The sequence below is a fragment of the Nymphaea colorata genome, chromosome 1, assembly GCF_008831285.2.
Source record: "Nymphaea colorata isolate Beijing-Zhang1983 chromosome 1, ASM883128v2, whole genome shotgun sequence".
Classification (NCBI taxonomy): domain Eukaryota; kingdom Viridiplantae; phylum Streptophyta; class Magnoliopsida; order Nymphaeales; family Nymphaeaceae; genus Nymphaea; species Nymphaea colorata.
Genome location: NC_045138.2, coordinates 16,982,562 through 16,996,461, shown reverse-complemented (window position 1 = coordinate 16,996,461; position 13,900 = coordinate 16,982,562). Strand labels below are relative to the sequence as shown.

The 13,900-nt window shown below is 37.2% G+C and overlaps 1 protein-coding gene across 1 annotated transcript; it reads left to right on the top strand.

Moving 5' to 3' along the window:
- The first annotated feature begins 2,417 nt into the window (after positions 1-2,417).
- On the top strand, positions 2,418-4,761 carry LOC116268073 (uncharacterized protein At2g34160-like). The gene is made up of 5 exons (XM_031649892.1): positions 2,418-2,629; positions 3,053-3,101; positions 3,979-4,041; positions 4,181-4,245; positions 4,440-4,761. The coding sequence occupies exons 1-5, from the start codon at positions 2,510-2,512 to the stop codon at positions 4,551-4,553; spliced, it is 411 nt and encodes a 136-aa protein (XP_031505752.1). The 5' UTR covers positions 2,418-2,509; the 3' UTR covers positions 4,554-4,761.
- The last annotated feature ends 9,139 nt before the right edge of the window (positions 4,762-13,900 follow it).

Sequence of the window (13,900 nt, the reverse complement as noted above, 5' to 3'; positions counted from 1 at the left end):
TCATTAGAATTTAGAAAAGTTGCTTTCAAATTGGTTCACGATTCTGGATCAAATCCCAGTGGCCCCCGGTACTGGCTTGTGCATCAAAAAATAAAGACAAATATAGAAAAGAAGGATGAAAATGATCGAAGATTAGTCGAATCTTGACTCGATGCAAAGCAAATTACGTGGGCCGATTTGCTTCTCGAGCAGGTTATATGTTATGGCCCTTAATAATACGACCGACTTTTTTCTCTCTCTAGTAAATTACCAAAACAACCCTCTAGTAAAAAGTGAGAACATTCATTCCCATGTAGATGCATAACATGGAACGCACTTTCATTTGCTTTAAAATATGGTTTCAACCAATGAGGGAGCTAGAAGTATAGACTACATCGGCATAAATATGAAGCAAAATAAAGATGTAATGTTAATAGTCTAAAAAATTATAGTTGAAGTTGAACCACAAGCATGCATAAACCATGCATCTGCAAGGGAAAAAAAAAGAAAAAGATAGAACCAGGGCAGAGGGAGCAGGGGATGGCCCAAGTTAGCCCAGGAAAAAAAATTATATTGAAAAAATCAAAATTTTTTAGTTTGGCTCGACCCATCGCTCCTCTTGGCCCGACCTACGGATTGTTTGGCCTGCCCCTAAAAAAGATCCTGACTACGCCCCTAGATAAAACAATGTAAAAGATAAAACATCACGAACAATGTTAGGTATTGAGACTTCATGTAAATAAGTAGAGTGAGGTCTTCAAGTGCCGATCTAATTATGTCTGACCTAGATCTTTACTTTGATGAGCTATGAATTTAGTGGATATGCCGCATCAGATCCATGAATCTAAAATATGAAGTAATCAAACACTTTAATTAAATCTTCAACAAGCCATCAGTTATATATCCCTCTTATCATCTGCTCGAAGACTTTGTTGTTGCGCTTGCCATCGTTTGCGGTCTTGAGGAGTAACACACTGGACCATGACAACGACCGCATGATTCAAACCTTGGACACCTCGAGTGTGAGCCATCTCGCCACCTGATTATGCCTCCAGTGAGCTTGTATTGATGTTTAGTTTGACTATGAATTTGATCAGCATTTAGTAACCCCCACTGAGTTAACTGCTGCAATAAAAGCATGGAATCGAGTATCTGTTCTGAGCTTCAAGTTATTAAAAGCATAATTTGGCTCTAAAGAATGTTCTTGTGGACTGATGTGTTGTTCTTGTTCACTCCAAGTCGTTATCCAACATTAAGAGGGTAGGGGTCTGATTTGGATCTGGATTCACTAAATTTGGATCTCCTAAACAGAGAAAAAAGGAATCTAAACAATAATCAGATTCTGATCTGAACAGGAAATGGCAAAATCTTTGGGCTAATGAGTAACAAGTGGTGCATTGTGTATAGAGGAATATGCAGTAATTAAGTCTTAGAAAAACAAACATCATTGTATTCCACATTACTTGGTTTTCAGTGGATCCAACAAAGCTAGGGGTTCAAGAACCCAGCAGTACTGTCTCGTCTTGTAAAAAAAGAGTGAACTCTTAGGAGTTGTTTGGTAAAAGAGTGAACTCATGAGCGTCGTTTGGGGCAGATGATTCATATACACTTGGTTCTATTGTTTTATGAATCTGTTCTAATCTTTGGGGTAGATTCATGAAACAGTCACAAATTGTTCCAACTGCCAAAGGACCCCTTAGGGCTTGTGGTTCCAAAGCTCAAGGATAATATAATCATGGCGGGATGTCTTTACTAATCAAGGACTAGATTGTTTATCTCCATAGGGATGTCAATAGATTGGATTTAAATTAAATGTACTACCCTTTACCATATCCATTTTATTTTATTGAATGTTCATGTAGTCACCCTCCAAATTTGAATGCACATGAAGAAAAGTTCATACTGTATCTGAATCTGAATTTTAAATTTGAAGTCCGAACCCGGTCGTAATCCTGCTCCTAAATCTACAACCGAATCTAAATTTGACTTTTAAATACAGAACCAAATCCAAACCTCATTATTATTATTATTATGTATTTAAAACTGACTTTTTAACTGCAAGATGTTTATTTGAAACTAAATCTGAATTTGGAAATCCAATCAGATATTTATTTTAAAACGAATCCAATTACATGTCCATTTTAAAATCTAAATCTAATCTAAATATTGAGCAATTCAGTCAGATATCAATCCGACCCGACCCGATCATTCATCGGTTTCCTGCATCAAGAAGTCAAAGGTCAAACTCGACCAAGAAACGAGACGGAGGGGTCGCGCTCGCGCCTGCCGAAACGGCCGGTCATAAACGAACGGGCGCCATCCGTCAACGAACGCCTAACGAAGCGGGAAAACGTGGCGTCCTGTGATTGGCTCGATCCAGGGGGACCCATTCCCATAAATGGGGGCCACGACTCTCTAACGGCTCACTGTCTTGGCTCTCCCGGTTTCTGTTGTTTGCTTCGCGCGCTTTCTTCTGCTGCACCTTCTTCTTCTTCCTCATCTCTGAAACGGAGAAGAGTAAGGGAGAGAGATGGAACACGTACAGGAGGCAATGGAAGATTTGAATCTGTCTGCGGCTACCCAGAAGAAGAACAGGATTCAGGTTTCCAACACCAAGAAGCCCCTCTTCTTTTACGTCAACCTCGCCAAGGTCTCTCTCTCTCTCTCTCTCTCTCTATTATTCTCATTTGGTTTCTTGGGTAATGTCTGATTGGAGGTTTCTTGGACTTCTTCATCCTTCTTTGTCCTCCATTATGTGTTCTATTGTTGTCGGAAGAATCTCTGTGTGAGAATGTGTGGGTTCCGATTGTTTTTGGGCAATGCTGGGTGGAGGTTTTGCTTGTTTCTTTTTCCTTTTCTCCGGATTGACGAAGTAGATCACCTTCTTGTTGTTTGGATTCATATGGCTTTGTGTGCAAATTCTGATGGGTGGTTTTGTTGTTTTCACAATTATGGTTGCTTTAGAAGAAATGGGGCTCAGGGACGTCGAGCTTAGTGTTGATTATAGGGGTTGTCGTTTATTTCATTTGCACTGTTTATTTTTAATTCTGAATCTTGACTTGTTTTTTATCAGAGGTACATGCAGCAGTATAATGAGGTGGAGCTCTCTGCTTTGGGGATGGGTAATTGCTTCTCTTGCGATCTTGATTTGCTTCATTTGATATGGCTATTAATCTGCATGAAGTGGGGAGTTTCTTTATTATCTATAGGTTTCCATTTCTTGGAATATGAGATCCATATATCAAGGTTTTCAGTAGTTGGTTTTCTGTTTCATGCTGTTTCTTGTAAATGTGTTCCTTAAGCCTGGTTCTTTATTTTGTGATTTGCTTCTCTGTCATAATTCAGCTTAATCGCTAAGGCTGTAGGGTATTTCGCTTAAGAAACTGAGACTTTGAATTAATAGTAAACGTGTGTACCTAGTTTTTGTTTATGTGCTTCTGTGTTGTGTAATGATTTCTCAGGTGTTTGCGTAGTAGGCCATTTGGAAATGAAAACATGTGCAAGTGCAACCTTTTCTTGGTAGTTTTTTTTTTTGGTTTCTCAAGTAACTTCACTGCCTGAACTTTCGAGGTGGATGTCATTTGAAATTTATTGGAAATTGATATACTAGTGGTAACCAATTTGCAGATTAGTAAATTGTTAGCCATTGAAGAAGGATCAATTTCATTACCGGAATTTATGATTAGGGATTGGTAAAAGCAACCAATGGATTTTGGTTTCTTGGTTCTGCTCCATCATCTCACTACTCTTTATTCTGGATAGGATTAAATCTTCAAACTAGTTGTTTCTACTTGAATTTTCTTTCTTATACTCATTGCATCTAGCCATGTTTGTAGATCAAAAGGTGAACAGCTAGTTTATTTACAACCTTTTGATCAATCTTGCTCAAATACCTTTTGTTTCCTTCCTTTATCAATTGACAAACATTGACATGTTTTATGACCTGTGTTTGATTATGTTCTTCATGTGGCTGATGTGTTTCACATACAACTAATCCAGCCATAGCTACGGTGGTGACTATTGCTGAGATATTGAAGAACAATGGACTGGCTGTGGAAAAAAGTAAGCTCTTGGAATGCTCTGTTCTGTTGGCGTGTGTCTTTTCCGTATGCAATTTTTTTTTGGTAATTGCTGTAGCAATCTGTTACAGAAGGGCCTCACTCTTGAATATCATTAACCTTAAAATGCTGCTCTGATGCAGAAATCCAGACATCAACCATCGATATGAAGGATGAAAATAAAGGCCGTCAAGTGCACAAGGCCAAGGTGAGAGCACCACATAATCAATCTGGAGGCAGATCCTTCCTTGATTCCACTGCCAATTCAGTCATAGTGCAGAACATCTTCATCCCTGTTAAAATATTATATTTATTTGTATTCAATTCACATTATCAAGCTAGTCTTTAGTCTGCAGTGACTATTTGTTAAATTGATTTAAGAATGTTTCTGAAACTATACAGATTGAAATATTGCTTGGGAAGACGAAGGATTTTGACAATAAAATGACTGCAACTACAGATGAAAAGAAAGAAGCTGCAGCTGAGAAGAAGGATACGGAAGGTGACCAGGAATAAAAGATACAAAGCTTGGTGATCCTGCTGTGGATGTACAGGCTTCTTGTTTGTACCTTAGGTGTTAAGCTGAATTTCTGTAGACAAATTGTTAGTGAGATAGTTGTCTGTACGGATATTCCTGTAGCTATAGTTGAGTTCCTGTGGGCATGATTTAGATCTTTCTTTTCTGATATTCTTGAATTGAACAGTGAAATTTCTGTTTGTAGCTTCTTCTGTTTGAAAGCAGGTCTTTCCTGCAACGATGGAACAATTTCATTTAAATCAAGTTTTCAAAATCCATTGTGAAACAACTATTCCATTATGAAAGTGAATGCTAGTTAATTAGCATGCATAGAAACATAGCGTACATCTGTCTAATTAACTTACAGCTTCCCAACACATAGAACAAATATTGTGGAAAATTCGAGAATGCTGAACTGCAATATGTGAAATGCATAAGCTTTCCATGGTAGCGTTGCATGGTACGGCAAAGCATTTCAATATCATTCTAGCGGTGCTGGTGCCCTCAACTCACTGATTAAAACAATCATACCAAAAGCACAGTGTGACCAATGACAAATTATTGATGAAGTTAGTAAACAAACTCGAAGGACAAATTTAATGTGGACTGTCTTCTAACAGCGGTCATGAGAAAGTTGGAAATCACGTGCTCATGCATTTCATGGCATAATTTCCGTTGATATTTCCGAAATCATAGTGGATTCAGTAGATTTTACCAATCAGCTAGCACCTTTACCATTTGATGCTTATTCATATGTAGATAGCAAAGTTGTTTGCATATTTTGTGAAGTACTTTATTTTTCTTTTTATTGAGAACAAAATAGCGTCAGTAAACAACAGATCTTATGTGCAGTTTCTTGCATTCATAAAAAACAGAAAAACATGGAACAAATTATCTTCACATTATTAGGTTTGGGAAAAAAAAAGATCAAAAGCTCCAAATTGACACAAAAGAGACACACAGACTCAAATGGACAGAACGGACAGTCAAAATAAGAAATTAAAGAAAAAAGAGCCTATGAGAAAGGAAGATATTAAGGTATAGAAGGTAGTATCCCTACATAAAAAGGAAGATTGATTGTTTTTATCTGTAATTGCCTCATTTGGTGTGATTTCGTTACCACAGGAGGGTATCTATACTTTCTAGATTGAGTCAATTTCTCAGCTATAAATTGGATAGTGTAACCTGTCTATCTCTACACAACAAACTTTTCATTTTTTATAATGGAATAAGCTGCTCTTCAGCAAGTGGTAAGCAGGAGGCTAGTTAGAAGTCACATTTCTTCTGTTGTTTTCCTTTCCTTTCATTTGTATTCCTTGTAGTTGAAATCATTGTTTGATGAAGGCCCTGAGAATCTTTGCTTGCCAGCAATAGCCCAAACGTCACGGATGTGTTAATGTGACCGCTTGCAACACACCAACACAGCCCAAAACCAAAAATTACTTCCTCAAACTTGAACATGTAGTATAGAATTATCATTTTTTCAGCAGATAGTACTGAAAAGATGATAAATTTTGGCGTTACTAAAAGCATAAACTCTCTATAAAGCAGTTTTACTACATTATGGGTTCAAGTTGGAGGAAGTAATTGTTGGTTCTTGGTTGTGTCAGTGTGTTGCAAGCGGTCATGTTAACCCGGCCGTGATGTTTGGCCTGTTGCTGGCAAGGAAGATGTCTTTGATCAGGGCCATCCTCTATATAGTGGCTCAACTACAAGGAAGATTGAAATAATTGCTTTCTCCCAATGAGAAGTACAATTAACCCTGAATATTGATGGATATGTACCTTCTATAAGATGCATTTGAATTCATGCAATCTGTGCAAGTTAAAACAAGATATGAAATGAATATTTTCATCCCTCAAGGCCCATCATCTTGAATAGCAAGTTTTGCCACATTGCTAATGTCTCCAATCTTGCTTTTCCTTTTTGGGTGCTCCAGCAGTTTTGAGTATGGTGTGATTTGACTTGTATAATCACACCTGGATTCAATGGTTCCGCAGTTGATGAGAAGTAACAAATATCATTTTTTCACATGCATTTCCAACTTGATTCATTATGACACGAGCAAACTAATTTGCTTCCAGTCCCAACTCGTCCTTCAATCTTTTTATAGTACAGATGACACTATTATTCTCTACCCTTTTCACTTTAAACAGTCTCTTGGATGGCACCGTTGGAGTTTATTAGTTCTTGGAACATTTGAGTTGGTTAAGAATGATAATATCATGATCTGCACCATGAAAAGATTGAAGGATTAGTTGGGACTGGATGCAAATTAGTTGCCCGACTCATAATGAATAAAGTTGGAAATGCATGTGAAAAATGATACTAATCGTTACTTCTCATCAACTGGAGACCATTGGATCAAGGTGTCATAATCCGAAGCAAATCATGCCAGCAGTAAGTACTATTGGCGATGGCTATTACTGTTGCCAATAATACCTTTGCCGTTGCTAATAACTTTATACATGAGATTTTATAAATCATCATTGAAGTTGACCAAATGGTTTGTATTCAGTAATCTTATTTAATCAAACAGTTTATAGATTAATTTAAAAGTTACTGATGGTCAACTTGGTTAATTTTCAAATTCAATTCAGCACAAAGTTGTCGTTTGTTTTTTATAAAAAATAATTTTGAATATTGTAACACTTTATGAACTATCAATGAAGTTGATAAAAAGCACACTTTTTATATTTACTTAGTTCAGATATTTTGTGAACAATATATAGAATGCCCTCACCGTGATTCAACTTGCACATCAGTGATCTTTATTTTGCAACACAAAAAGTTGACGCCCATGAGATTCTAAATGGAAACTAGCCGCTTATCAATCCAGCCTTGTCTGTTGCACCAACCCCCTTGTGCTTGTAGCATACTAGGCGGCAAGGCAGCCTACATCTTATTGAGAGATTTAAGTTCAAATCATATGGTAGTCGTTATCGAGTCCTAGTGCACTCCCCCTCTGAATTGTCCCAGCAACCTCTTTGAAACTTGGAGGTAGTGGGCAGGAAAGGCTATGGTTAGGTGAAATCAACCACTTACCCTTAAATAAATTAAAAAAAAAAAACTCTAATGTTAATTATAAGGACTAGATAGCGAGTGACCTATAAATGTAGGTACCAATTTTCTTTGGACGGGGATTTATGTAAAATTTTCTGAATATTTGCATTATTAAAAATTTATTTTTCTACTTAATGAGGAGCTATAGGCGGGGGATTAGTACACCATTAAAGATCGACCACTGGTATAGGCCTCATTTTTTTGTGGGAAACGTTGATCGGTTGGTTTTTAAACCTTAAACCATTTATTGCCATGAAAACACATGGAAATGAAATAAATGAACCTGCCTTGTTAGCTTATGTCGGAATAGCAGGAAAGTTCCCGCAGCTCTCCTTGGGTTATGGTGCTTAGACGTCATGATGCATTGGCTAAGATGATTGATGAATTGCCCTGTAAATTTCTTGGGCCAAGGAGTCTCAACTTATTACCTCTTGAACATACTTATCCTTTTCAATGTCATTCTTTCCAATGAAAGGAGGATGGCTATTATCCCCAAAGAGGTTGACACAATGAGATTGAGTAGGGGACTGGTAGGCGATCAGTTTCTGTTTTGAATCTCAGGGTATCAATTCTTTGTGTTGTAAATGGGGAGCTACCAATGTGCAAGTTGAAGGGCAGCAAGAGCAGCATCCCAAGGCACTAAAATTGGTCCTTAGAGAACGAGGAGTTGGGTGAGGGCTCCGGTCTTCTTCGGGTGGTAGTTCAAATTTCATTCACTCGAAAAGATGATGATATTTAGAAGACTTATAAATGTCAACATAGATCGTTTGAGTTCTTTGGGATGTGTTTTATCGACTGACAAATGCTTAAGATTCTCTTCCTCAAGGCCCTGTTTGATGCACAGGTAAAATTTAGAATGGTAAATTTATCATGAAAAAAAATCCATGGAAAAAAGTCGAACCCTCCGAGGTTCAACTTTTTTGCAGGGTAAAATTACCCTGAACCATCTAACTCGCTAGTATAATTTTTCTTGTGTTTGATTTGAAAGTGAAAAACCGTATAAAGACTGCAAGTTTTCCCGATGCACGGTAAAATCGCAATCGCTGTGCATCAAACGAGGCCCAAGACATAAATAACTTAGCTGCCCAAGGCCTAAATAACTTAGCTGTTTTGAGGTTTTAAACATGGGAAAATCTCATTCTCTCATTTGGGAAAATTTAACCAGGGGTGTAGGCTAGGTGTGGATAATTATCCATACAAACCCCAAAAAAATTCCCCTTTTATATTAATATTTATCAGCAGTTTTTCTTACTTATATATTAGTTTCTCATAAAAATTTAAAATTTTAGATCTAATCCCATGGCCGCTGGCACGTTCCAGTGCGTTTTTCATTTGGGCTGTCAATGGTGGGAAAGTGTGTATAGTAGGTTCACCTATTGCCCACGGCAAGCTAGAAGCTTAGAGACATTAGGGTATAGTCTTGGGGGTTTCATACCAAAGGTGATTTTATTACAGCCAATATAAGTTGTTATGTATACTAGCCAATATCTATCGCTGGTATAGTTTTATGTAAAAATTTTATGAATATTTGCATTATAAAAAATTTAATTTTTTATTTAATGAGGACCTATAGTTGGGGGGTTGTTAAACCTTCCCCAAAACAGCTGCAGTGGTGCTTAAACTCGCCGCTATAACCGACAAAAAATAACCAACAACAATTATGTATTATGAGAAACTTTTAGACCAAGGTGTTTTTAGTGTGTCACAGTTAATCACATTATCCTGGCCATGCCGTTAACCTGTAAGTGTGTACACAACAAACTTTTCATCTTTTATTATGGAAGAAGCTGCTCTTCAGCAAGTAGTAAGCAAAAGGCAAGTTAGAAGTCACTTCTTATTTCTGTTCTTTCTTTTTCTTTCCTTTCATTTGTATTCCTTTAGTTGAAACCATTGTTTGATGGAAGCCCTCAGTATTCTTGCCAGGAACCGTTCAAATGTCTAATGCGACCACCTGCAACACAGTAACACACCAACACAGACCAAAACTAACAATTACTTCCTCCAACTTGAACCCATAATATAGTAAAACTGGCTGATTCAAAAATTTATGCTTTTAGTAACACCAAAGTTTATCATCTTTTCAGCTGAAAGTAACAAAGATTATTTATTTATGGGTTCATGCAAGAAATAAGTTACCTATGTTACTTTCTGCTGAAAAGATGATAAATTTTGGTATTACCAAAAGCATAAACGCCTGTGTAAAGCAGTTTTACTAGGTCATGGGTTCAAGTTGAAGGAAGTAATTGTTGGTTTTTGGCTGTGTTAGTTTGTTGCAGGAAGTCACATTAACCTGGCCGTGTGTACAGAACAAACTTTTCGTCTTTTATAATGGAAGAAGCTCCTCTTCAGCATATGGTAAGCAGAAGGCTAGTTAGAAGTCGCTTCTCTTATCTGTTCTTTGTTTTTCTTTCCTTTCATTTGTATTCATTGTAGTCGAAATCATTGTTTGATGAAAACCCTGAGTATCCTTGCCAACAACAGGCCAAACTTCTAATGCGACCACCTGCAACACACCAATAGCGCCCAAAAGCAGCAATTACTTCCTCCAACTTGAACCCATAATATAGTAAAACTGGTTGATTCAAAAATTTATGCCTTTAGTAACGCCAAAGTTTATCACCTTCTCAGCAGAAAGTAACATTATTTATAGGTTCATGCAATAAATAAATTATCTATGTTACTTTCTGCTGAGAAGATGATAAATTTTGGCGTTACTAAAAGCATAAACTCCTGTATAAATAAGTTTTACTACGTTATGGGTTCAAGTTACAGGAAGTAATTGTTGGTTTTGGAATGTGTTAGTGCGTCACAGTTAGTCACGTCAACCTGGCCGTGACATTTGGACTGTTCCTGGCAAGGAAGGTGTCTTTGATTAGAGTCATCCTCAACACAGCGAAACTGAATTACATGCACGCTCCTGTGCATGCACAGGGGTGTGCAATGGCCAAAATGCCTCAGATTAAATAAAAAATGGAGACTTTTAGAAGGGGTTTTTTGAAAATGTTAAAATTCTAAAATGTACGTATTTTTATTAAAATTTTTCAAAATACCGCAAACCCATACATATTTTTATTAAAAATTTTCAAAATACCGCAACCCCATATTTTTTCTCTTGAGTGTATTTTTGTTGCATGCGCACTTCCGATTTCTAAATCTAGCTTAACTACAATGAAGACTGAAATCATTGCTTCAATCTCTAGTATCTTTCTTCCAATGAGAAATACAATTAACCCTGAGTATTGATGGGTATGTACCTTCTATAAGGTGCATTTGAATTCATGCAATGTGTGCAAGTTAAAACATGATATGAAATGAATATTTTCATCCCTCAAGGCCTATCATCTTAAGTAGCAAGTTTTGCCACATTGCTAATGTCTCCAATCTTGCTTTTCTTTTTGGCTGCTCGATTAGCTTTGAGTATGGTGCGATTTGACTTGTGAAATCACACCTTGATCCAATGGCCCGCAGTAAATGAGAAGTATAGCAAGTATTATTTTTTCACATGCATTTCCAACTTTATTCATTAGGACACGAGCAAACTCATTTTGCTTCAAGTTCAAACTCGTTCTTCAATCTTTTTATAGTGCAGATCTTAGTTGCTAAGGCGCGGACTAGTCCACACCTAGGCGTCTCCTAAGCATGAGTCCGCACCTGTCGGCTAAGTCCATCACTTTGAGTTTGTTGAGGCATTGAGGCAGTCAGCTTCTATCGTTACTTGTATTTTATTTGGTGTGTATTTTGTGGTGCTATAATGGGTGATCGACAGGTTAACTACAACCACCAAGAAAAGGTGAGCGCATAACAGAGAGAATATGTTTGTATTAGGAGAAATTTGGTGATTGTGGATAGAGGTAAATTAAATGTCTTGTCTCGTGTGAATTTTGTCCTTTGCATTTACAATAAGCTGCTTAGCCTACCTGATTGTAAAGGGGAAAGGCAAAATTTGCATTTAATCTCTCGGAGAGAAGACGATTGCTTCAATGCCTCAACAAAGCCAAATGTTTTAAAAAGCTAATAAACTCCATCATTCCATTCAAAAAATTATTTGAAGAGAGCCGATAAAATGAAAATTCATAACAAAATTTGGGGACAAGATGTCCCCTAGATATAAAAGCAAACCGCAAGAACAGAAATAAAAAGACTAAATATGCAAGACAACCGTACAACAAAACAAAATAAGAGGAGTGGGGAGAGAATAGATAGAAGGAGCGACACAGTCACCCAGCTACAGACCGAGCAAGGCGCCGCAGCCGAATAGCAAACTGGACATCCCCTGCATAAGACGAGCCACAAAATTCGGCGATGAGAAGGTACCCCTGAAGACCTTATTGTTGCTCTCCTATCAAATGCACCACTAAAGAAAAATGAACCACAACCTACAAACACGACCCTAGAAAATGGACATGTAGGAGGAATGACAAAAGAGGGAAAAAAGACGAATGGAGAGTGGATCTGAAAGACTACTAAAAATGAAAGGTCATGCAGAGGTAAGAACACCAAAGAAGAAATGATAAAAAGTAAAAAGGTGGATCCGAGACTTAGCCGCGGTGAGACAGAGAGGACATTGGTTAGCTAAACTGATGTTAGAGAGAAAGATTGAGAATGATAATGTTACGATCTACACCACGAAAAGATTGGTGAATGAGTTTGAACTTGAAGAAATTAGTTGAGACCCTCATGACGAAAACACTCTCAAAATAAATCTTTGATTTCTAAACAAAAAAACAAGACATCGATAGGACAAAAATACGATGCATAGATGACTGCTGCCTTGAGTATGTCAAAACCTGAAAAAGAGAATAAACAGAAGACTAAATCTTCACAGTATGACGACAAACCCTATAAATCCCTAACCATCTAAGGTAGGGCTCAAATATATAGTCCAACATATGAAAAACATAATCACTTAATAATATGATTGATATGTGCTTTCTCATAAACTATCATCGTAGTCCCTACCATTTTCCGACCCATAATGAATAAAGTTGCAAATGCATGTGAAAAATGATGTTGGTTACTTCTCATCAATTGGGGACCATTGGACCAAGGTGTCATAATACGAATCAAATCATGCCACAAAGTACCATTGGCGACCGCGATTACCATTGCCAATAAGACATTTGCCGTCGCTGATAACTTTGCACATGATACCTTATAGACCATCAACTAAGTTAACCAAATGGTTCATAATCAACTAAGTTAATTGTGTTTATTCAATGTTAGTTTTTATATTTCTAAAAAAATAACAAACTTTGTTGAGAATTCTTAATTAGTGTGTCCAATATTATGTCCCGGTAATGACTCGACCGGGTTAATTAAAAAAGGTTTCTTGGTCATATAATTGTTTGTCTAATTAAAAAATATTTATTAATTGGCCAAATAAAATAACTTTTTTATTAGTTGCCCCCTTAAAGTTTTTTTCTCAATTAAGTAAATTATACATTATGAAAACTTTTTAAGTCTCCAACAATAGTGGTGCCAACATTTTTAACTAATTGATTAAATAAATCCTAAAATTGTTTTAAACTTTTTATATTTTGAGTCTTAAACTAAATAAAACATTAATGATAAAGATTTTGCGTCCCGTCATCATGCAAAGTAGGTTTGAACATTATATATATATATATATATATATATATATATATATATCAAAGAGAGAGAGTATGCATCGTTCTGAATGAGAACACAGAACAGACGCTCGAAAGCGTCTACTGTCACTCGCCTTCGAGCCTTCTTCTCCCTCTCATTCTCCTCTATCTCTCCCCTTCTCTCTTGCTCCCTTTGTCTCTTCCTCACTGCCACCGCCACGCCCTTCTTCGTGGCTCTCTCTGTTGCTCACCGCCTCCCTCCATTCCGGCTACCGGTCCTGCGATCATCTTCGTTGCTGCAAGCAGCTTCATTCATCTCCATCATCACTGTGAAGAGCTCTATCCAAGTGAGGTTTTATTTTGCATCTTTCTCTCATGTCTACTTTTTCTGCGTCCTCATCTTCCTTCTTTTCCGCCGACTGTGCTGCTTGTAAGGAGAGTGCCTGCGCACGAGAATTTTGGCACATATTATGGCGCTCGCAAGTTTTCTCATTAATACTTTGTGCACATAACTTTCAAAAACTTTACATATGCATCATGGATGAAGGCCATGACGAATGGTTTCCCCGAATATATTCGGTGGATTTGGAACAACAGAGAAATTAATACTGCAAATTAGAACGACAGAGAAGAGTGAGCCACTCATGTGCGACGTCGACGAATCAAAAGATGCACTCTATTCACTTGGTTAAAAT